This window comes from Equus przewalskii, chromosome 17, assembly GCF_037783145.1.
Source record: "Equus przewalskii isolate Varuska chromosome 17, EquPr2, whole genome shotgun sequence".
Lineage (NCBI taxonomy): Eukaryota > Metazoa > Chordata > Mammalia > Perissodactyla > Equidae > Equus > Equus przewalskii.
Window position 1 is genome coordinate 48,670,959 of NC_091847.1, and position 24,982 is coordinate 48,695,940.

Below are 24,982 nucleotides of genomic sequence, written 5' to 3' on the forward strand. Positions count from 1 at the left end.
TTTCCAAGATATCAGTGCATTTTATAGATTCATGATACAATAAAATCAAGGAAGTTTCTTTGTTTACAAGGATTAGAATTCATTTTTCTTTCATTCATTCATTTTCTTATTTTATTATTCATTCATTCACCTAAAACTTAACTGTCGGGCACTATGCTAAGCAAAGAAGACAGACGTTTATTTTCATTTGTGAGAAATATTGTCTTCTAACTAAAAGCCTTATCCTGACACATATAATAGATTTTGTAAGTGAGCATCTTCTCACATAATGCAAAAGCAGCATTTTACAAGTTCCAGAAATAAATACATAAAAATACACACTAATAATTTAAAAATACTAAAATACTCATAATTTTCTCAGTTTTCACACTTACCTCACACTTTTGAATATAGTTGTTTTTAAATAGTAAAAGTACTATCACAGGATTATAGAAAACAAGAAAAAAGAAAAACAAAAATCATTCACACTCTACTATCCTAATACAACTAGTATTGTTTAGTATTAAGTATTTCCTTCTAGTCAATGAATTTTGACTATTGATCTTAACAATATTGTAATGAACCAAAGGATGACTGCTTATCTCCCCAAATCCGCACCGCTGGAGGGAGAGGCTTTAAGGGGAGGAAGAACAAATTGCTGAATCAGAAACTAGAGTTTCGTTTTTAAACTTCATATCCCAATCAAGTTCTCAAAGGACTTATGATAAACACTGATGCTTCTAGATGTTGACAACTATATAAAACTAATGGGTGACATTTTCATTTCACCTTTTCAATCTGCTGAATGACCACTGAGGCTATCCTATCAAGTAGCAAAGTACTGAGGTAGTTAGTTCTAGAAATAAAAGATGCAATCCTTGCCACATTTATGTAATTAATTTCATCCATCAAACGCTGTAAAGTAGCAACTGTTTCTTCAAGGAGTGAATCCGCAAACCAGTCTCCTTTTAAAGATCTAAGCTCTTCCCATAACAGATTCAAATCGCTGCAATTTTGCAGTCTCTGATGAGCATAGTGATCTAATTTTTGAAGCAATTTCAGCTGTTTCCCAGTATTACTATCCAGATACATGTGATCATACTCAATCCATCTTAAAACAGATGTGGCAAAACTGTTCAGGTCACTTAGGTCACACTGCGGCAAAACTGCTTCGATTCGAGATATCCCTGCTTCATCTAGGTGAGGAGAAGGAAGCATCGAAATGGCACAAACCAGGATGCAAATCTCACTAGGTATGACACTAATTTTCAAATAACTATAAAGAAAGAGGGAAAAAAGAACAAAATTAATAAATCAGCAACAAAACCCAAAATAGATGTATTAAAATATGAATATATAATTATTATTACACTTAACAGGTGTGATAGGCTTAAAATATATGTTATTTAAGAAGGGTTAGATAAATTCAAAGATGACAGGTCCATAAAGAGTTACTAAGGGAAGCCTTAAGCACATCCTAAATTTTTTTATGCAAAAATAAAAGTATAGTCCCTGGCAAACAAAAGGTCAGTGTCAGAACAATGTTTGCAGTGCTGTTGCTGGAGACAGAATTTGAACTAAATTTCTGATACGACCTGTCAGGAGCTGCTTTGACCCAGTACAGGCCCCGGCAGACAGTGATCACTCAATAATATTGGTTCCCTTCTTACTTCTGCTATTTAAAAAGTCTAACCTTTAAAAAAACCCAAAAAACACAGCACATACAATTGACTCCATTCTCTACTCCTCCTTTCCCAAACCTCTGTGGTAAGAGTCACACCACCAGGGCAGCAATTGTGAAAATACAAATAAAAAACTGGGAGCTTTGAAAGAAGCTTCAGGTTTACAAGCACTGGAAGAGATAATCAAATGAAAACTAAAACAAAATTGAGTTACTTTCTAAAATATTAAATTAGCATACTAAAATAATCATAATATTCGACATTAGCAAGGGTGCATTGATACAGGCATTCTCACTCATTAATAGTAAACCTAAAAAGTTGGTGTAACCTTTGTGGAAAGTAATTTAGCAGTATGGCTCAAGAACTTCACAAGTAATTATATCATTTGATATGATCAATCCCTGTCTAGAAAACTAGCCCAAGAAAATAATCTAAAGTGCCTGCAAAGATTTGTGTTAGTTATTCATTAGAATTTTAATGTGGCTAAAATCTGAAAAAAAATCTAAATACCCAATGATGGGAAATAATTAAGTGAATTACGGTACAGTCATATGATGGGTGATATCCAGTCATTAAAAACATTTACAAATAGTTCTAAATGATGTGGGAAAATGCTGATACAGGTAAGTGGGGAAAAAGAAAACCAAAACTGCTTGTTCATGATTCTCAATTATGAAATAAAAATATACATATATATCTACATATATACATACGTAAGTATGTACCAAAAGGAAATAAACCAAATTGTTGACAGTAGATGAATGGGTTTATTTTCTTCTTTATACTTTTTTCTGTTTTCAAAATGATTTTTTTTTCCATGTCAGATCAGTAATGTGCCAACGTCATAACAGGTCTGAGGGAGGCACAGCCCACACAATAGTGTGAACACCCAATCATCATGCTTATGCACCACAGAAGGATCTCAAAATTGTTTTTATATAACATTTGGCCCATTGTCTGACACAAAGCAGGTACTCAATAAGTACTAAATGAATATTTTATTCTGATAAAAACAAAAAATTAATACACTATTTTATACAAAGAAAAGAAAGCCCCTCAAAGCTGTATCTGTTTGCAGAACTGACCCAAGGGATAGAACTCTCAAAATTTGCCAATCTTGTGATACTTGTCTAAAAATAAACCCCCAACCACACAATTTCTCCAGTCTCCACTTGATGTTTTCCCATCTGACGCTTCCTAAAATTCCAAAACTTACATATGCATGTGTGTTTATTTACAATACCACTATCATGGCTAAAATTAGAAAATAAAAAAATACCAAGTGTTGGCAAGGACGTGGACAACAGGATTGTTCACATTCTGCTCGTGGGAATATAAACTGGTACAGCCACTTTAGAAAACTGTTTTGTGGATCTACTGAAGATGAATATATGTATAACCTATGAACCAACAATCATACTCCTTGGTAAATACCCACAGGAATGCATACATATTTTCCCTAAAAGATATGCACAAGGATATTCATAATAGCCAAAAATTGGAAATAAATCAAATATCCCTCAATAGTAGAATGGATAAAAAAAACTTTGTTGTATTCTTACAAAAGAATACTATACAGCAAAAACATGGGTAAATCTCATAAACATAATATTGAACAAAAGAAGCCAGACACAAAACAGCCAACACTAATCCACGCAGTCAGAAATAGGAATAGTAATTAACCTAGGCGGGGGACGGAGAGGGGAACAGGGTAATGAGGAGGGGATGTATATACTTTACACAGATTATATTTCAATATGTTAAAAAAAAACCAAACCATATTATTCCAGTACATGAACTTGCTGGGTTTCCCAAATGGTTTCAGTAGCTATTTATATCAACACTTATGTGAACTAGTTTAACTAGATCCTGTTCCTTCACACAATCTGCACTAAAGCAGGGGAAAGTGAGTACTCTGAAGCATAAGCACCTATGATTTTATATAACATTTCTCAACTAATTTTGATAAAATTTTAAGCCACAGAGACATGTAAGGGCTGTTGCTACTCAGAATTACTAAACTTCAACATTGTCACGTTTGCTTCAAGTCTTTCTATAAAGGAAGTAAAACATTACAGGTGAAGTGAAATCCCCTTTGATGCTCTCACTTGGGTTTTATTTTTCCATTAGCATAACTATAGGTAAACAGTATTGCACAACTTAATTTTTTAAAAAACACTGTGCAGACCAAATAAATCATTACACTGGGTCGGTTTATAATATCTAATTTAGAATATAAAATTTTTAATTCAGAGGCTATGTGAAAGTCTACACTAAATATGGAAAGGGTAAAGAAACAATAATCCTACATATAAGCACCTTGATAAGAAGGAAGTTCTTTTGTCAAGAAAAGGGTGAACTTTCTTATACCATACCTCACATGCTAAATCGTCATCTGATAAAGTGCCACCTCTTATTCTTCTCTTCACATCCTTCCTTAATTATAACAGTATATCACTTTATTATAATAAAAGTCATTTTTAACTATGTGCCAATCTTTTGATTACAGCATAGAGCCCCATGCCTGGTCTTTCAGAAATCAAAATAAGAAATCAAACTAGCATGAAAAAATGGAGGGTAAAAAAATTAATCTGGCTTTAATTTCATCAAGTCATTATTCTGACCTTTAAAATAAAAATTTCTAATGGAAAACTCCATGTTAGGGTAATGAAAATCAATGGGAAACTGAATAACTTCTTAGCTGAAATATGAATGGTATATCCACAGAAAAGCAGAGAATTTTAACATATAAAGGGGAAATTTTATATGAAAAGACTTTTTCACTCTTATCGTCATATATTTTATTTTAAAAATTACAAATTAAAAAATTTAATATGCCTTAAAACAGGCAAGTAAGTAGACTGAAGATCCCTTAATATGAGCACTCCCAAATGGAGTTTTGCCTGCTTCAGCAGCTCCAATCACTTCCTGGTTATTCTATTCCTGTAGAAAAGGAGAATGGCTTGGCTTTTACTGTTACTCATGCCCTAGGGAACTCACCACCCCACTGCCTCATTTCCATTTCAAAATATACCAAGTATAAGCATTGGCAGAATGGGTATGGGGAGGGATAACCCTCTTGATATTTTCAATAAGAAGCTACCCAATTCTGCCTCCAAAAGTTTCAACAACTCTATACATAATTAAACAAAACAAATATTGAGGCTAGATTATAAAATGAAAGACTAAACCGAACTTCTATTTTAATCTTACCTAAGCAGTAATTCTTGGAGTTTCACAAAAAGCTCTTTACTTCGAAAATGTAGAAAAATCAATGCTTGAGTTATCTTCAGTAACTCTACTGGTTTATAGTTATCCAAATTTTTATGGAGAATTGAAGCAATTCTAAAAAGAATGACAAAACATATATTATAACCAGTTCATTCAATTATTTATTAAACATTTACTCAGGAGCTCTTTCATGCCAGACACGCTCTGTGCTGCAGAAACAGCGATGAATGAGAAAAGGTTTTCTTTTCTTGAAGAACTGTCTCAAGATGGTGATAGAAATGTAAACAATTAAAATAGAATGAGGCAAGAGCTATCAATGAAGTGTGAATGAAATAATATTTAATTATCAATAGTAAGAGGAGAGAGAAGCATATAGTTTTACTTTCTAAATAGAAAAATCTCACAGAACAGCCATCAAATTCCATATCCTCCCCCTCAAAAAATCTTTCCCAAGAATTACTAACAATTAGCAAAACTAATTGTTAGTTTTTTGATTAAATTGTTGATTTAATTTCCTTCCTTAAATCCACTGGCCTTCCACTGGAGATGCTTAAAAGCAATGGGAAATACTAAGAGGCAGAAGTTGGAAGAATTAGGGCAGAAGGAATACTAAAAATATATATAATAGATATATATAACAGATAATGAAAAATAAAGTATGTAATAATCTGAACCATGTATTTTTTGCTTCTTAAATCTCCAGTTAACAAAAAAGCCAATCCATGGTAGTATGACTTCAAGGTAACAACTGTGGTGTGAAACAATTCAAATTCACATAGATGTTAACTGTTCTGCAGAAAATCTGCTTTTTGAAAAACAGGGTCCTGCTCTACACTCTCCACTTTCCTAGACTATGATGCTCTGCTCGAGAACAAGAGCAGCAGCAAATGAAAACTGCTGTAAACAATTTTTAAATTTCTATTTGAAAAGCAAACTATTTAGAAAATAATACCTTAAGTGTTAATTCTTTATTTCTTCAAAACCAACAGCTAGATTATAGAAAAAAACAATTTTTCCTCAAAAACATAACTACTTATGAATGACAACTAGACAACCATAAGTTTCAGGAAAACTACCTTTTAATCAGATGTGAATTTCGGCTTTCCATCTCCTCCATTGCTCCCATCACTGCCAGGGCTTGCTGGCTGGTCAGCTCCTCTGACATCAATAATATAGTTGACTTAAGTCTAAAAGCAAAGAAAAATAATCTTACGTCAAAAAACTGATGATTAGCTTATAAAAATATTTTTAAGAATAGTTCTTAGGTAGCAAATAGAAAATAAATAATATAAACAAAAACTGAATTCAATATATAATTCCAATTTCCTCCCCACATAATTAGGTATAAAATACTGAATTAAGAAAAATACATTGTCTTCTTCAAAGCAATTAAGATATTAGTATAATCTAATCTTAAACTGTCTCAAAAAATATAGACAAAAGGTTTTTTAATTCATTTCCAAATAAGATAAGGTTACAATGGTTATAAAATACAATGACTCAGTAAAATTATTCAGTACTAGAGAGCTAAAGAACTAATAACTGACATTCTAACAATATCCCAATTTTTAAAAATTGAGTAAGATCTGATCAGGAAGTCAATATACCTTCATATTAACAGAAATTTTATATACCAAGTACTTGCTCTAACACTATAAACTGAAAATCTACATTTTGAAACCATCCAAAGTAGTGCAGCAATAAAAGTATCTAAATACGTGTGTCTTTTAGAATAATTTAGAAGGCAAGACCATGACATGAAATCTGGAGATAGCAGCATAAACTAATTTTCTATTCATACTAGACAGTTCCACACCATCTTTTTCACCAGCCTTAACAAACATTTCAAACCCAGCTTCTCTTTTTCCCAACCTCTTACTTCCAAATTTTTCTCTCACTTTCTGGTCTGCGCACAGAATTCACTACCTACATCAGTAATTTGACTACTTATTCCTAAACTATACTGCAATGTCACGGTATCTACATATTTCATTTATATATTTCTATCTTCCCAATTGGAATATAAATTTCCTGAAGGCAGATATCCAGTTAAATCCAACTTTTGTACTGCTTTAGCATACGAGATTTTAACAGTACTTAGTGACAAAAAAAAGAGAAAGATTCCAATAAAAGTTTTCTTAATAATCATCTGGTTCCCACCTTGATACAGTCTCTTAAAATGTACCCTTAAATTTCTTCATATAATTCAAAGGACTCAAAAATAAAACTCTCCATGAAGTTTTTATCAATAGAGTAATGTCAGAGATACCTCTACTATGCAACTCCAGGAACGCTTGCTTAACTGAACCTACTAATCCTACTTATCTGTTTCCTCATACTTAGGAATCATGTATTAATTTAATATTTGCTCATCTTCAATGTCCCAGATATTTCTGTCCACCTCAATACTGGCAAAACTAGAAATTCTTAAAAGATAGGAGACAAATCAAATTCACTCAAACCTGATATATACCATTGGGAATATATATACTGAGAACACATACCAATGTGCATAATAAACGCTTTTGATGATGAATATGAAGACAACAGGGCATAAAATGGTCCACTGTTAGGACTACTATAATTCTGAATATTCCACACCCCATTCCCGGGTCGGGGATCTTCACCCTGTGTAAAACCAGTCACATGGCCTAGGAAGGGAGAATAACAGCACTCCAGTGGTGTTCTCCTTCATCCACTGCTGTGCTGGTCACCACCAGGGGATTACTGGCCCCTTTAGGAACACAGCAGTAGAGTAAGAGTTTGAGATGTAAATTAGAATAGTCATAGAAAAAGTCAAGGAGCAGACCAGGAGATTACTTCCTCTTCCATGGGTGAATGGGGTGATTTTTGTGCCTTCCAGAACTGCAAGGAGATCTAAGCTTGAACGTACCATATATGCTCAACAAGAAAAGTAAAGCATTTTTAGCTAAACTTACTGTTTCTTTTCTTCAGGTCCTGCCAAGGGTCCCAAAGCTACAAACAATTTTACAAAGCTAGCAGGCTGGCTAAACAGAGGAATCATTTCAGTTAGCCTCTTTTTAGCCATTATAATAAATTCAAAACTATGAAACTGTAGAGAGTGGTATAGCGTAAGTATTTTACTGATGGACTCCAAATCAAGGTGGTTCGCATTGCTTAAAAACACTTTATTGCACCTTTCTAATAGTGGGTAATAACTATATTTAATATTTCGAAGAAATTGCACTATTCTTCTTGCAATGATGACCTGGGAAGAATCTATGCTGTCAAAAAGAAGTTCTGTTTTGTTCACTAATTGTTCTTGAAAACGCTGTGATATTAAAGAAGATATGCTGACCATCAAAACAGACAAGGACCTGAAAAGAGAAAAGATGCAAACATTTTTACATTATTTAAGAATAATGAACAATTCTAACACTAAAGGGTTAGATATGGAAAGGAACTGGTAAAAATATTATAGGTTTTATAGCACTAAATTTTTCTTGTTAACACTAGCGGGACTTGAACTCAGATCTCCTAGTAATTGATCTCCTTTAGACAAAAAAAGCTTTGAAATAATACCTTTTATTGAGTGTTTATAATATCTCATTTTATAGATAACTGCTTTGGAGGAAAATATTTTAGTGATGTTTACTCAGAAATCAATTTGGACCAATAGCCCATTAATGCAACATTAGAAGCCTCATTTTATATTTTTGGAAGTAGACTTCACTTTGTTACTCCTTTCTCTGTATATCTATAATTTACGAATAAAAATCTTAGCAAAATATTTCCCACTAGTGAATAATTTCATATATTTTAATGCTTTGTGCTAGATTGATATTAATATATGACAGTAAGATGATAATAAACATGAGGTAGCATTTAATATTTCTTCACTCAATAAACACTTTTAAGGAAGAAAAATCACTTTTATAGGCACTGTGGAGGACATTAACATTACAAAGGTGAGGGTCTTGCTTTCAAAAGACAGTTCTTATATAAAATTTAGAAAACCACAAACACAAGAATGCATCTATAATGAATAAAGAATGCAAACAATCTACAAAATAAAAATAAAAATATAAAACTATCTCAACCATTAGGATAGTGGGACTGTTTGCATTCTTTTGTTCCCAAATTTCTTTAGTCTTTTCAAAAAACATATATATATGTTTTAAAGATTTTATTTTTTATTTTTCCTTCTTCTCCCCAAAGTCCCCTAGTACATAGTTGCATATTTTGGTTGTGGGTCCTTCTAGTTGTGCTCCATGGGACGCCACCTCAGCATGGCCTGATGAGCGATGCTAGGTCTGCGCCCAGGATCCGAACTGGCAAAAACCCTAGGCCACCAAAGCAGAGCGCACTAACTTAAAACACTCAGCCGCAGGGCTGGCCCCTTAAAAAATATTTTTTAAAAAACCCAGCTATACAAGAGTTTGGCTTCTCTAATCAAAATGTTTAGTGTTAATATTAATTAACATTAATTAGTAATCTAACATTGCTACTTAGTTTAACCATAAACCCCCGAAATGATTTTTAAAAATTGTACATGGGCCGGCCCTGTTGCCAAGCGGTTAACCTCAGGGTGCTCTGCTTTGGGGACCCAGGTTTGGTTCCTGGGCATGGATGTGCACCATTCATCAGTGGCTGTGCTGTGGCAGTGACCCACATACAGAATGGAGGAAGACTGGCATGGGTGTTAGCTCAGGGGGAATCTTTCTCAGGCAAAAGAAGAAGATGGGCAACAGATGTTAGCTCAGGTCGAATCTTCCTCAGCAAAAAAAAAAAATTATATTAATATACACACACATATGTATATATTTGTAACTGCAGTGCGGAGTGGGGAAATGTTCAAAGATTTCATTAGATTCTCAAAGGGGTCTATAAGAACTTTTAAAAGTTAAAAAAATTTACTTGAGTGATTTTTATTGTCTCTCCTTTTACAAGCTACTTTCATGTATGTGTGAAAAAATATACACAATGTAAAATTTGCTATTCTAAACATTTTTAAGTGTACAGTTCAGTGGTATTAAGTACATTCACATTGTTGTGCAACCATCTGCAGAACTTTTTCATCTTCTCAAACTAAAACTCCTTACCCATTAAACAATAACTCCCCATTCTCCCCTCCTCCCAGCCCCTAGCAACGACCATTCTACTTTCGGTTTCTATGAATTTGACTGCTCTAGGTACCTCATATAAGTGTAATCATACAGTATTTGTCCTTTTGTGTCTGGCTTCCCACTTAGTATACTGTCTTCAAGGTTCATCTATGCTGCAGCATGTGTCAAAAGCTTTCCTTTTTAAGGTTGAATAATATTCCATTGTAGGTACACACCACATTTTGACCATCCATTCATCTGTCGATGGACATTTAGGTTGTTTCCACCTTTGGGCTATTGTGACTACTGCTGCTATGAACACCGGTATATGTTATAAAGTGAATTGTGTTCCCTCAAAATTCATACTTTTTTTTTTTGAAGATTGGTCCTGAGCTAACATCCGTTACCAATCTTCCTCTTTTTTTTTCCTCCTCCCCAAAGCTCCAGTACATAGTTGTATATCCTAGTTTTAAGTCATTCTAGTTCTTCTACGTGGGATGCTGCCACAGCATGGCTTGATGAGCAGTGTGTAGGTCCACGCCCAGGATCTGAACCCATGAACCCCAGGCCACCAAAGCAGAATGCACAAACTTAACCACTCAGCCATGGGGCTGGCCCCTCAAAACTCATATGTTAAAGCCCTAGTCCCCAGCGTGACTACATGTGGAGACAGGGCCTTCAGGGAAGTAATTAAGGTTAAATGAGGTCATAAGGGTGGCAGGCAAACTTGTTAGCTTGCAAGTAAGGTAAAATCTCAAACCTTTCACGGGTCTCAACAATTCTGTGTTAGACACCATATACTTTACCTCTAATTTCCACAGTAACATTGCAAAATAGCTACTACTATCCCTATTTTATAGATGAGGATAGTGAACTTCCAAAAGTTTAAAGTCACATAGCTGGGAAGTGATGTGCATACAAAGCCCAGAATCTTCCCACCACAACGCAAGGCCCCTAGATAAATTTACCTTAAGTCCTGTATGGCTTCCAAGTTCCTATTTACAATATCAGCTATTTTTCCCATTAATGGACTAAAATATAAGTGTTGATCTGCTAGGCAAGACGAAAATTTTGACAGTACATCGATATCAAACCTGTTAAAGGAAATATACAAAGGAGATCATTAGTATTTATTTCACTTGAAATGGGTATACACAGTTATAAAATAAAAAGCAATCAAAAATACTAAAATATCACTAACATAAAAGGAATTTTTCTAAAATATTGATATTTATTATCATAAAAGTAACTCATGCTAACAGTGAAAAAGTCAGATACTATTGGAAGATTTTTAAAAATGAAAAACCACTCAAAATTATCTGAATCATTTACTTATTTTTTGAGGTGACAGAACAATTTCAATTCAAGGTTATACATTAATAAAATATACAAATAAAATAACCACTACTACAATCAAGCCGTGAAAAAACTTTAGAATTCTATAGGAAAAATGACCAATTTCTTCAATAAGTAAACGGCAAGAAAAAAGAGAGGGAAGGAGAATTGTCATAGATTTTAAAAGGCTTTGAATTCATTAAAAGACAAGCATAAGGAAGTTCACAGCAGCAAAATATATAAAAGCAAAAAACTGCAAACAATCTACATGTCCATCAAGACTACAATGGGTAACTCGCACATATTCACAGATTACCACCCAGTAATCATCGTAGATCAAACTTCAAAACATATTCAACAAACTAAACTAGACATAAGAGTATATACTACAGGATTCCATTTCTATGAAAACAAAACTAATAGATGAGAAGTCAAGATAGTGGTTACTCTCAGGGTGAGGGGCTGTGACTGGAAGAGAGCATGAAGGGAACTTCTGGGAATCAATGATGCTCTGCTTCTTGATCTTGGCGCTAATACGCAGAGGTGATCAGCATGTGAAAATCCATCAAGCTGTACACCTATGATTAGTGTAATTTTGTATCCTTTTCTTCAATCAAATGTTTACTTACAAAAAGAGAGAGAGAACCTTGAGACATAGCTACCAATGTAACATAAACATTGTTTGGATACTGACAAACTGCCTATAAAAAGACATTTAGAGAGTAATCAAGGAAATTTGAACACAGACTGGGTATTAGGTGATATTAAAGAATTACTTTTCACTTTCATAGGTATAATAATGGCATTGTGATTATATATTTTTAAAAGAGTGGATATCTCTCAGAAATACATACTGAGATATTTACAGATGAGATTATATAACAAATTAAAACATATTGAGCGGTAGAAGAAGGGAATGGAGGTGATTTAGATAAAACAAGACTGCTATATAATGGTAATTGTTGAAGCTGGATGATGGGTACACGAGAATTCATTATACTAATCTCTCTACTTTTCTAAAATACTCTATTTGAATTTCAAATATATGTTAATTATCCTTGCCAAGATCCATGGTATAGTGCTAATCCATAATAATCTATCCTATTTGAATCATTACATATTATATGACATAAATTCATAGATATTTTAGCAAAATCATTGATTAACAGCTATTGAACAAAAAATTAACATCAGAGGCCACAACTATAAAAAAAAATCAGAAATTAATGCTTATTCCATGACTTTATTAGAAATACTACATATGGAATACAAATTAGGTTTTTAAAATTTTTTATAATTTGGTATTATAAAAAAATAAAAGTACTGCTACAAATAAAAACCATCACACAGAACAAAGTCATTATCTTCTGAGCTATTTTGAAATGAAGAAAAATTAAAATGAAATGTCTGATTCACTGGGAAGTACAACTGTACATTTGTAATTTAGTAGCTTAACTAGTATACAGTAAAGCCAAAATTTTAAAAAAGCATGTATTTTACAACTAATTTGTTCAAGCCATTCAATGCACATAATACTTAATGCTGCTTTGAAGAAAAATAAAAAGTTTTCAGCTATTATCAACAATGACCAAATTTAACCCCAAAGATCCAGTAGTTTGGATCAGGTAGAGATCCAAAAGGTAGAGAGAGTGCAAAAACAGAAAGGATGAAAAGACAAATGGGTTTAGATAATGAGATGAACTAAAATTACAATTTAGTAAATGAATGTAGAATTTCCAAGCCCAGAGAACTGTTGGGTTCCCAGTTTAATTTAATCCAGCACACATAACAAAGGTCTACAGAGCTCACCCATATATGACTACAATTCTAGGAATTTATTATGGTTTATGTTTAAGAAGCAATATGCTAAGAAAGCTTAACATGGGAATGCCTGCTTCTCTCTATCTACAAATAAATAGCCTGTTGTTTCTTCTTTATGTTAGTCAATCCTTTCCTTTCTGCGCTAGGTCACTATGTGATTTAGAGGGGACCCGCACCGTGGCCGAGTGGTTAAGTTCGTGCACTCCGCTTCAGTGGCCCAGGGTTTTGCCAGTTTGGATCCTGAGAGAAGACATGGCATCGCTTGTCAAGCCATGCTGAAGCGGCGTCCCACATTACACAGCCAGAAGGACCTAGAACTAGAATATACAACTATGTACTGGGGGGCTTGGGGGAAAGAAGAAGAAGGACAAAAAAAGATTGGCAACAGATGTTAGCTCAGGTGCCAATCTTTTAAAAAAAGCTATTTGGTTTAGAGGGAGAGTTGTTCTACGGTTTTTTAAATACCCCTGTTTCTTTCCCACCTTGATTTTCCCTTTCCTCACTACCATTTGCTTTATTCCACTAAGAATGGACCCTGGCTATCCAGAATCCCTAGGTTTAAAAATTTAACATTTCCAGGGGCTGGCCCCGTGGCCGAGCGTTTAAGTTCGTGCGCTCCGTTGCAGGCGGCCCAGTGTTTCGTTGGTTCGAATCCTCATGACACCGCTCATCAAACCACGCTGAGGCAGCGTCCCACATGCCACAACTAGAAGGACCCACAACAAAGAATACACAACTATGTACCGGGGGGCTTTGGGGAGAAAAAGGAAAAAATAAAATCTTTAAAAAAAAAAAAAATTTAACATTTTCAGAAATAGCTGGAGATTCGCCAAAATGAGCTCTGTTATTATCTCAGCTCTTTTCTAAAAGAAGAGCTTCTCACATATTGTTATAAGTATAAATAGTATATTGTAGCACAGACTAGACTTCTCAATACTCATAAGAAGAATCCATCCCCTCAACAAATTTCACATTTTCCTAGATGATTATGGATTATCACAACATGCTGAAAATATAGGTGTATATAGTGTAGGAAATAGATATGCATTGATACTATTCACAGCAGTGGACCTGAAAGTTTCTAAGTCACCTATGAGCTCTGTTCATTGCCACTCCATATAGATGGAGTGAAAGGTAAGTACCTACAGATGCTGCTAAACAGTGTTACACAGCTTTCCTTTCTACTAAACTGGTATCGTCTTTTTCCTCTCTTTATGGCTCCTGAACTTCTAGGTTTTAACTGACAGCCTTTTCCTCCAAGAATCTTTTCTTTCTGAAGCAGAAGTCTTCCAGAAAAGAAGACTCAAAAACTCTGGTCCATGAATAGCTGTGACTCTACCTTATTTATATTTTGATTAATTATATATGTGGAAAAACATACTACGTTCCCTGCTCTTAAAGAAGGAACATTTGAAATGTTGTTCTTTCTCTCTTAAGGAAAAAGCACACTCCCCATTCTTTCCCTATAAGATTTCACTGTGCTAACCGTGAAAAAGACAACCCCAATCTCAGATGAAGATCCAGAGTACTTGCCTTTCCATCCTTCTCCATGCTTCTGTAACTAGTGCTTCAACTAGCGGGTCATGGGCCTCAACTGCAAACCTCAATAAAAACAAGAGAAAATAATTTTTAATAATTAAAAAATGTATGTGTGTGGAAAACATTTGTAGTAAGAATTATAATGCAAAAGTGAACCTTCAGTTAACATACTATTACACAGTCAGTCCTCATTTCTGGTCCACTTCCATTTCAGTATTGATTTCTCAGTACAATCTAATAAACACCCATATGCTATCTCACACCCCTCTCATCCTTTTATCTGTTCATTCAATGCCCTCCACTGAACAATTAAAATGTTTAAAGATATATTTCATGTTAAACATACACATAACATGTATTACTTTGCTCTGATTATAAAAATATTTTCGTAAGAGAAAGTTTGTAAAATAAAAAATTTTAATATGGTAATAAAAATCATTTATAGCTCTGCTACTCATAAACAGCCACCATCATTAATTTAGAGCATTTCTTTCCAGTTATTTTTTCTACACACATATGAAATATGCATATTTCTTTTACATTTCTATATCCTGCCTTTTTCAGTAAGTTAACATTACATTGTGGGCATTTGCCCAAGTCATTATATATTCTTCAAAACATGATTTTTAATGATTGTATATTATTCTATTAAGTGAACATGGTATCATTTAGTTAAACATTCACCTACTATTCAAATTTTAGTTTTTCAATATTATAAACATTGCTGGGATGAATATCCATGTATCCATGTACAAGAATCTTTACATGTATCTCAGATTACTCTCTTGGGATAAATCTTGGCAAAATTATTGGGTCCAAGGATATTTTTAAATTTCTTAATACATACTGTACCACCATCAGCATATAAGAAGAGTTCCTGTTCTGGTATACCTTCACTAACAATGGATATTTATATATATAATTAAGCCACATATATTGCATACTGTATGTATAAAAATCTCTCTTTTTAACCGATTTCATCATCTTTATAAGATTCAGGCTATACTGTTTCATCTCCTAAAAGTCAAAGACTTTCAGGTTGAATCATGAAGCAACATCAAACTACATTCTGTTTAAAAAACTTGAAAACAGGAGCTGGCCCCGTGGCCGAGTGGTTAAGTTTGCGCGCTCCGCTGCAGGCGGCCCACTGTTTCGTTGGTTTGAATCCTGGGTGCGGACATGGCACTGGGGATCAAACCACGCTGAGGCAGCATCCCACATACCACAACCAGAAGGACCCACAAAGAAGAATATACAACTATGTACCGGGGGGCTTTGGGGAGAAAGAGGAAAAAATAAAATCTTAAAAAAAAAAAAAAACTTGAAAACAAAATTACATTCTACTCTTGAAATCCTTTCCTTATTAAAATACGATTTAGAAGGGCAACACAGAAATGCAGTTTTTAAGCAAATCATTACCAAGCAGCCTTTCTCCATCTGTGCCTGACACATATCAGATAACACAATATCTTGTTGTCAAATAAGTTTGGAAAATGCCCCCACTTAGAGATTCACAATATATATTGGCATATTAAAAGGCTCTGAAGAGTTCTGCAATATGGATCTGTTTAATTTTGTCTAATTCAGCATTTTCCAAACACGACCACTGAGAAAGCAAACCTCCTATCTTGCCTGTCATCATTACGTATTCTCTTCATGCACCCCAGAGAAAAAACTGCAATCTGAGAAAGACCACCAAAAAGGGGGAGCCACTCTCTTTTATATAATTATTTTTTAAAATTATTTTACTGAGGTCATACTGGCTTATAACATTGTGTAATTTCAGGTGTATATTATATATCAGTTTCTGTAGACTGCATCGTGTTCACCACCAACAGTCTATCCATCACCATACATATGTGCCCCTTCACCCCTTTCACCTTCCCCCATCCCCTTTCCCTCTATTAACCCTAATCTGTTTTCCTTATCCATGTGTGTATTTGTTTATCTTCCACATATGAGTGAAATCATCCAGTATTTGTCTTTGACTTGTTTCACTTAGCATAATACCCTCAAGGTCCATCCATGTTGTTGCAAATGGAGCCACTCTTTTTTGGTCTAACATCATCCCCAAAATAAGCCTTAAGCCCCATTCCTGAATATGCTGACTCCCTAATAAAAACAACTGTCTCCCACCTTTGTGCAATGCTGACATCTACAGCTACTTAAACAGCCCTCTCAGGTTGGATAATTGCGTGAGAAAACTGCTGTTTTTCCCACAATTAGACTAGTAAACAGACTAATTGTAACTTTTATGTGCTTTTTTCCTTTATATACCTGTCAAATCTTCTATTTAGGGAATCGAGTTCTTCTGAAGGCTGGATTCCCTTGCAAACAATGCAAAATTTCTTTCCTTTTAAATTTTTTCCCAGCTTTATTATGATTAACAAATAAAAACTGTATATATTTAAGTTGTACACCATGATGTCTTGATATTCATATACAATGTGAAATGATTACCATAATCAAAGAATATCCTCTAAACATCTTAAAGATATGAGACGATCAAGAAAATTATTATTTACAGGGAAAAAACCCACAGTTTTTCATTTTAAAGAGATTTTTAGAAAATTAAAATATAAAAATAAACTACAATCATTTCTATAAAACCTAAACATACATTACTTACTTTTGTGTGATGTACAACACATTTACCAGGGTAGAATCTTTCAAGAATTCCATTTTACTTGTAGTTAAATTAAGAAGAGTAAGAAATTGGGGATGGTTTCTGATACATTCAACATTTTTCAATGAGCTGGTCTTCTGCTTTTGAAACTGCCAAAGTATATTAAATCCACATCCCAATTGCTTTTCTGAAAGGATGGCTTTATTTTTTTCAATAAGATCAAATAATTGCTCTTCATCTGTACACTTATTCATTTGGCTAATTAATGGTTCGCAACTGTAGGGTCGAAATTGAAACATTCTCCAGGAGAATGGACAAACAGCCCTTAGGCGAAGCATATTTGTAACAATGAGTCTAGAAAAAAGCTATCTTTTCATTTACATCACAAATGTTCTTAGGTAAAGAAAACCATTTGCAACTAGCAGTCAGGGGCAATATGCTGGTATAAAAAAAACTGTTTTTCCTTCATGTACTTTGCTTCCATTCTGATGACTCCAAATCCCATTCCAATATTCAGCTTCTGTAAAACAATTGGTTTAACATGGTTATGCTTATATTATTAATATCAAATTAATTCAAAAATTCAAATTAAAGTAAGTTTTTTCTGCATTAACTAAAGACTTTGTTCTTAGTTTTGAACCAGATAGCAGGATTTGATCTAAAACTAAATGTTTCTTTCTGACTCCACTTAAAAAATGTTTGTTGGGGCCAGCCCTGTGGCCGAATGGTTAAGTTTGCCCGCTCCGCTTCAGCGGCCCAGGGATTGCTGGTTCAGATCCTGGGCACAAACCTACGTACCACTCCTCAAGCCATGCTGTGGAGGCATACCACACAGAAGAACTAGAAGGACTTACAACTAAGATATACAACTATGTACTGGAGCTTCGGGGAGGAAAAAAAAAAGAAAAGAAAAAAAGAGGAAGATTGGCAACAGACGTCAGCTCAGGGCCAATCTTCCTCACTAAAAAAAAAAGTTTGTTAAATCTGACATTTACATAAAGTTTTCAAATTTGACCACAAAACCAGAAAGGAAAAATATCCCAAACTCAGAAGCGTCTTTTCAAACAAAAGAGTATAACTGTTTGCAATAAATAAATATATTGCGTTTAAAATTTCTACAGGGGCTAGCCCAGTGGCACAGCAGTTAAGTGTGCATGTTCCGCTTCATCAGCCCAGGGTTCACAGGTTTGGATCCCAGGTGTGGACACAGCACCACGTTGCAAGCCATGCTGTGGTAGGTGTCTCACATATAAAGTAGAGGAAGATGGACACGCGATGTTAGCTCAGGGCCAGTTCTCCTCAGCAAAAAGAGGAGGATTGGCAGATTAGCTCAGGGCTAATCTTCCTCAGAAAAAAAATAATAAAATAAAATAAAATTTCTACAAAGAGTAGCCATTAATTCAGAGCCGTAATAAAAATAACATTTCTTTTTCAGAAGGATAGTCTCTGGTATATTTGTTTTCAAGATAATTTCTTGCTCCTTTCTCCTTGTACTCTAAAAGAACTCAAATAACTTAGCCACTACTGACCTTAGATAGGTTTTAACCAATAAGCGAGATGATTTAAAGCTCCAAGCAGGAAAGAGGAAGAAATCAAATACTGTATTAAGACATAATGAGGCAATATAAGAACCAAAGATAATTACAAAAAAGAATAATTTGTTTTAAAAATATATTATTTTATATTTATAGTTGAGAAACAATGGTTAGAAAAGCTGGGGCTAAAATCATATCCTCTAACACTTTTGCAACATTCTACAAAGCACTTTTAAAATATATTATCTCGTTACATTCTCTCAACTAACCTGCCAGGTAGACATTATCATTTGCACTTTACAGATAAGAAAAACTAATTTCAAAAAGGTTAAAACACTACTCTAGTATTAGTGAAGCTGGGACAACCATCCAGTTCTTTCCACTCTTTCAACTTGCACAGCCTCATGACATCAACAAATTAACACCGAAAGCACATCTCAGACTCCTCTCTACGGCTATGCCAAGGTGTCTGTTTACAAGAAAAAGCGATGAGACAGTATTGGCTACTATGTGGCAAAGAAAACAGCATTCTGACCCAAGCAGACCTGGATCACACGCATACTCAAAAAACCCCGCACAAAGCAAAGGCATCTTCAAGATCCTTCTGTCTATCCACAGTTGAAAGTGGAAGCAGTTCACTGGTTAGAATACTAAAGTGTCAAGTCCCCAACTCTGCCCCAGCTAAGTGACCTTGGGGGAAGTCCAACCAAAAGAGGGGCCTTGAGACTTTAAATGAAAAACGTGTACCAGCCGTGAACAGTGCACGGTAATGCACAGTAAACAGAGACATCCTTTGCAAATGTCAGGCATCCTCCGCGCCGGGGACACAGTCGCGCTGAAGGAATGAACGTGGTCTCCCGGTCCCGGCTAGGAGTGAGCTCAGCCCTGCCCTCGTCTTCCGCTCTCCAGACAATCCAACGCCCGGAAGGAGCCTCTGTTCGTCAGCCGAACCCTGTATCCCGGGCCCGAAGATGTGCTGGGTGGAAAAAGAAAACCTGCCGCCGGCACGAGGCCCTGCCTTGCGGGCAGGTTCTTCCCTCAACGCCCGGCAACTTTTCAGGAAGATCCTAGGAAGGCCGGTTACCAGGGCTCAGAAGTCAAGGGTATTCCTGGTCCCCAAGAAGGGACGCACCTGGCTCGGTATTATCGCTCACCCCTCCCTCATATCCCAGAGTTTTTAGCCTTTCCTCGAGAGACATCACCTTTCCTCTGGTGCTGTCCGGCCCCAAAGCAGGAAAAAAGGAGGGACAAGCGCAGCATGCACGGCGGAAGGCACGCACTACATGGTCCAGAAGACGTCGCGGCCAGCTCTGCGGAATAGACGTCGCATACGCATTTGAAGGGAATTCTGGGCATTGTAGTTCTTCAGTGAGGCATACTCTGGAGCAGCACGTATTAAACTAAGTTACAGGTCCTTTAGGTCAGTGTTTCTCAGCTACCTGAGGTTTTCTCCCAGTCCATGGAAGACAGATACTTTTATAAAATACAATAATAATGAATATTTAGAAAAATTAAATTTGAAAATGTAAACACGAAAAAGGCAGGTTTCTGTTACTTACGATATTCAACATATAGGAAATACCTGTCAAATGGCTATAAAAGTATCTAAACTCTTACCTTCAATTTCTGCACTTGCGCCATGGCGGGCAGGTAACAGCACTTAGACCACACTTTTTTTTTTTTTAAGATTTTATTTTTCCTTTTTTTCTCCCAAAGCCCCCCAGTACATAGTTGTGTACTTAGTTGTGGGTCCTAGTTGTGGCATGCGGGATGCCGCCTCAGCATGGCTTGATGAGCGGTGCCCTGTCTGCGCCCAGATTCGAACTGGCGAAACCCTGGGCCGCAGGAGCAGAGCTCAGGAACTTAACCACCCGGCCACCGGCCGGCCCTCGACAACACTTTTTTTTTTTAACAGCTTTATTAAGAAATAATTTACACACCATACAATTCACCCATTTACAGTGTATAATTCAATGGCTTTTCTTAATTCAGAGTTGTGGAACATCACCACAATCAACTTTAGAATATTTTTTATAACTCCAAAAAGAAATCCTGTAACCATCAGCAGTCACTCCCCATCTTCCACCCTCAACACCTTAGGCAACCAATTATCGGAAAGCAACTTTGAGGAGCACTGATTTAGGTTGTTTGGAACTAGATCAACTCATAATAAATTTGAACATTGAGGTTCATCTGAATGCACACAATAGAAGGAGTTTCAGAACAAATGTGAGAAAAAGCGTAGGGATAAAACTGAGCATGACTTGTGTCAATGCCCTTCAGTCAAAGACCACCAGGAATACATCTATAGTTAAACAAAATTGGGATTACTAACTGGTAGGAATGAAGCAGAACACACCCTGAGGAGTGTCAAATTAAGAAGGTGTTAGAAAGAATTTATAGCATTCAGCCTTGAGTTAAGTGATTTGGGGGAGGTTGAAGAGGGACTTTTCTCTAGATTGGATGCTGTCAGGAAGCAGAGGTAATTCCATCATTGGGTATCTTAAACCTTATCTAGGATGCAGAAGGAATGAAGTGAGGTTAAAGCTGTAATTGGTAAAGAAGCAGAAGTCACTCCGATTACCAGGATAGGTGGACATTTGGTCATTTTTTGTGATTTGGACAATGTTCTGTTTTTGTCTGAGTTCAGATATGATTATGGAATGGTCTTGTTTTTGTCTTGATCTATCACAGTCAGAGACTGGCCTTTTCTCATGTCAGTGTTCTGAGCAATTGTTATGTTCAACAGAATACTAAGGCTGAGCTACGTGTGCCAGACCAGCTCCTGGCAACAATAAGTCCTAAATGATACTGCCAGGACAGTTTCTTCACTGCTGGGGGCTGTTTGTTTCCTTCTCACCCTTTTGTGGAATTATAAGGAGGCTGGCCTGAGTAACAAATGCCAGCAGCTTGCCTTCCTCTGGGATCGTCGTTTGTGTAAGAAAAGGAAACCCTTTTTGTTTAGTCACTATTAGAGACTTTTTTCTTTACTTGCGGTCTAGAGCATTCATAAGATATATATTTATATACAAATCACACCTGAGAACAAAATTAAGGTAATAATTTACATCCACAGCCATAAAATTGTATTTTAGCTAATGATGTCAATCATAAGGAAGCATCTTTTAGAAGGGCTAACAAGTGGTTAACAAAGGGTGGCTCTTAATTTCCTTTTAGCAAATGTCAATGCAATTTCAGCCCAAAACCACAAGAAACCTGCAGTTGAGGTTTACTATTTGTTGCAGCTCAGAAACTGAACACCGTAGGGAACCACTGGGCAGCTCAGTGAAAGAGTACTAGAAAGAACCTATTACTGTCATCCCTCAGTATCCACAGGGGATTGGTTCCAGGACCCCCAAAGATACCAAAATCCCAGGATGCTCAAGTCCCTTATATAAAATGGCATAGGATTTGCATATAACCTACACACATCCTCCCCTATACTTTAAATCACCTCTAGATTACTTATAATAATACAATGTAAACACTATGTAAATAGTTGCTATATTGCATTGTTTAGGGAATAATTACAAGAAAGAAAGTCTGCACATGTTCAGTACATGCGCAGCCATTGTAGGCCTTTCAATCCAAGGTTAGTTGAATCCGTAGATGGGGAACCTGTGGACACTGAAGGCCAACAGTACAGGATTTGGGCTTTGATTGGGTAATTTTGGGGGAGGGTCTAAGGAAGAGGTTTGCTCTACCTTGGGTGCTGTCAGGAAGCACAGCAATCTTAATAAATCTTAACTATAGGGAAGGCAGCCTACAGTGGGATAAAGCTGAAATTGGTAAATTAGTAGCATTCACTCAATTAGTGAAAGGGGAATCTTTACTATTTTGTGTTTCACAGTGACCTTATCTGATCCTGATGTTCTGGGAGATAGCTTATGTCCAACAGGAGGAAAGTATGCTTCATGTTGTGTCAGATTAGTTTGAAATAATTGAGGCTTAGCTATGAGCATCAGATCAGTTTTCCCAACATGAAGGACTGCTTTTTTTTTTCCCCTCACAAATTAACTTGAATGCTTTTTCTCCTGGAGTAATTCTACCAGTAAAAAAATGTGTTTGTTGAATATTATACCAAAAGCACAGGCAACAAAAGAAAAAGTAGGTAAATTAGACTTCATCAAAATTAAAAACTTTTGTGCATCAAAGGACACTACCAACAGAGTGAAAAGGCACCCCACAGAATGGGAGAAAATATTTCCAAATGATATATCTGATAATGGATTAATACCCAGACTGTATAAAGAACTCCTACAACTCAATGACGAAAAAAAATTTTTAATGGGCAAAGGACTTGAATAGACATTTCTCCATGGTGCTGGGAACATGAAAAAATGCTCAACATCACTAATCATTAGGGAAACGCAAATCAAAACTACAATGAGATGCCACTTCAAACCCAATAGAATGGCTATTATCAAAATATCAGAAAATAATATGTGTTGGCAAGGATGTGGAGAAATTGGAAGCTTTCTGTATTGCTGATGGAATGCAAAATGGTGCAGCCACTGTGGAAAACAGTGGTCATTCCCCCCAAAATTAGAGAATTATCATGTAATCTAGCAATTCTACTTCTGGGTATATACACAAAAGAATTGAAAGGAGTAACTTGAATAGATAGTTGTACAGCAATGCTTATAGCAGCATTATTTTCAATAGCCAAAAGGTGGAAGCAACCCAAGTGTCCATCAATAGATGAATGGATAAGGAAAATGTCATCTATAGATACAATGGAATTTTATTCAGCCTTAAAAAGGAAAGAAATTCTGACACATGCTACAACATGGATGAACCTTGAAGATACTACACTTAGTGAAATAAGGCAGACGCAAAAGAATAAATACTGCATGATTCCACTTATATGAGGTACCCAGAGTAGTCAAATCCATAGAAACAGGAAGTAGAATAGCGGCTGCCAGAGGATGGAGGGATGGGGTAATGGAGAGTTGTTTAATGGGTATACAGTTGCAGTTTTGCAAGATGAAAAGAATTTTGGAGATTGGTTGCACAGCAATGTGAATGTACTTAAGACTACTGAATGGTAACTTAAAAATGGTTAAGATGGTAAATTTTATGTTACGTGTATTTTACTGCAATACAAAAAAAAAAAGGATTCAAGTCCAGCCCACTCTGCTTCCATGGTCCAGGTTCACAGGTTCAGGTCCAAGGTGTGGACCTACACCACTTGTCAGCCACGCTGTGGCAATGACCCACATACAAAACAGAGGAAGACTGGCACAGACGTTAGCTCAGAGCGAATCTTCCTCAAGCAAAAAGAGGAAGATTGGGGCTGGCCCGGTGGCACAGCAGTTAAGTGTGCACGTTCCATTTCTGCAGCCCGGGGTTCGCCGGTTTGGATCCCGGATGCGGACATGGCACCGCTTGCCACGCCATGCTGTGGCAGGCGTCCCACATATAAAGGAGAGGAAGATGGGCATGGATGTTAGCTCAGGGCCAGTCTTCCTCAGCGAACAGAGGAGGACTGGCAGCAGTTAGTTCAGGGCTAATCTTCCTCAAAACAAAAAGAGGAAGATTGGCAACAGATATTAGCTCAGGGAGAATTTTCCTCAACAACAACAAAAGGATTCAAAAGAAAAATGGCCAACCTCACTGGTAATCAGGAAATTACAAAATAAGATGACACCATTCTCTCACCCATTAAATTGGCAAAGACTAAAAAGTGAAAACAACTTCCATGGGGGAAAACAGCCACATTCATACAACTTGAAGTGCTGCAACCTTTCAGAACACTAATTTGACACTATATGTAACAATTAAAAGTGTATGTATTCTGTGACCCAATAATCTCACTTCTGGCTATCTTTCCTGCAGACTCATAAGCATCAATATATAAGGATATATGTAAAAGGATGTTTATTACAATATTGTTTGTATTAATCAAAATGTTAAACAACTGAAATGTCCAATAAGAGAATGGCTGGATAAATTATGGTGTATCCATACTATGGAATGGTATATAGATATCAAAAAGAGATGTTCATAATATATTTTTATGCAAACAAAAGCAAATTTCAGAGTAATATGTGTGATGTGATTTCATTTTTATTACAGGAAGGGAGGGAGGGATACTAAATGAGGATTTGTTTTTTTGAGGAAGATTAGCCCTGAGCTAACTGCTGCCAATCCTCCTCTTTTTGCTGG

The 24,982-nt window shown here is 35.9% G+C and overlaps 1 protein-coding gene and 1 non-coding gene across 10 annotated transcripts in view; both read right to left on the bottom strand.

The window, feature by feature from the left end:
* The window catches only part of FASTKD1 (FAST kinase domains 1), a 36,392-nt gene extending 16,248 nt beyond the window's left edge, over positions 1 to 20,144 (bottom strand). For 2 of the 9 annotated variants that reach the window (XM_070580084.1, XM_070580086.1), the window contains exons 1-8: positions 20,017 to 20,133; positions 17,283 to 17,799; positions 14,648 to 14,716; positions 10,927 to 11,052; positions 7,832 to 8,230; positions 5,969 to 6,079; positions 4,875 to 5,006; positions 769 to 1,255 (exon numbers count right to left, since the gene is read on the bottom strand). In XM_070580084.1, coding sequence (XP_070436185.1) covers positions 769 to 1,255; positions 4,875 to 5,006; positions 5,969 to 6,079; positions 7,832 to 8,230; positions 10,927 to 11,052; positions 14,648 to 14,716; positions 17,283 to 17,617 — 1,659 coding nt within the window. In that variant the 5' untranslated portion in view covers positions 17,618 to 17,799; positions 20,017 to 20,133. Of the gene's footprint in view, positions 1 to 768; positions 1,256 to 4,874; positions 5,007 to 5,968; positions 6,080 to 7,831; positions 8,231 to 10,926; positions 11,053 to 14,647; positions 14,717 to 17,282; positions 17,800 to 18,808; positions 18,879 to 19,561 lie in introns of all 9 variants that reach the window. The other 7 variants (XM_008525180.2, XM_008525178.2, XM_070580088.1 and 4 more) reach the window with 7 other exon arrangements.
* LOC139076901 (small nucleolar RNA U13) lies at positions 2,480 to 2,582 on the bottom strand. The gene has a single exon (XR_011528934.1). It is a non-coding gene; the product is annotated as a small nucleolar RNA U13 (small nucleolar RNA).
* Positions 20,145 to 24,982: the final 4,838 nt, after the last annotated feature.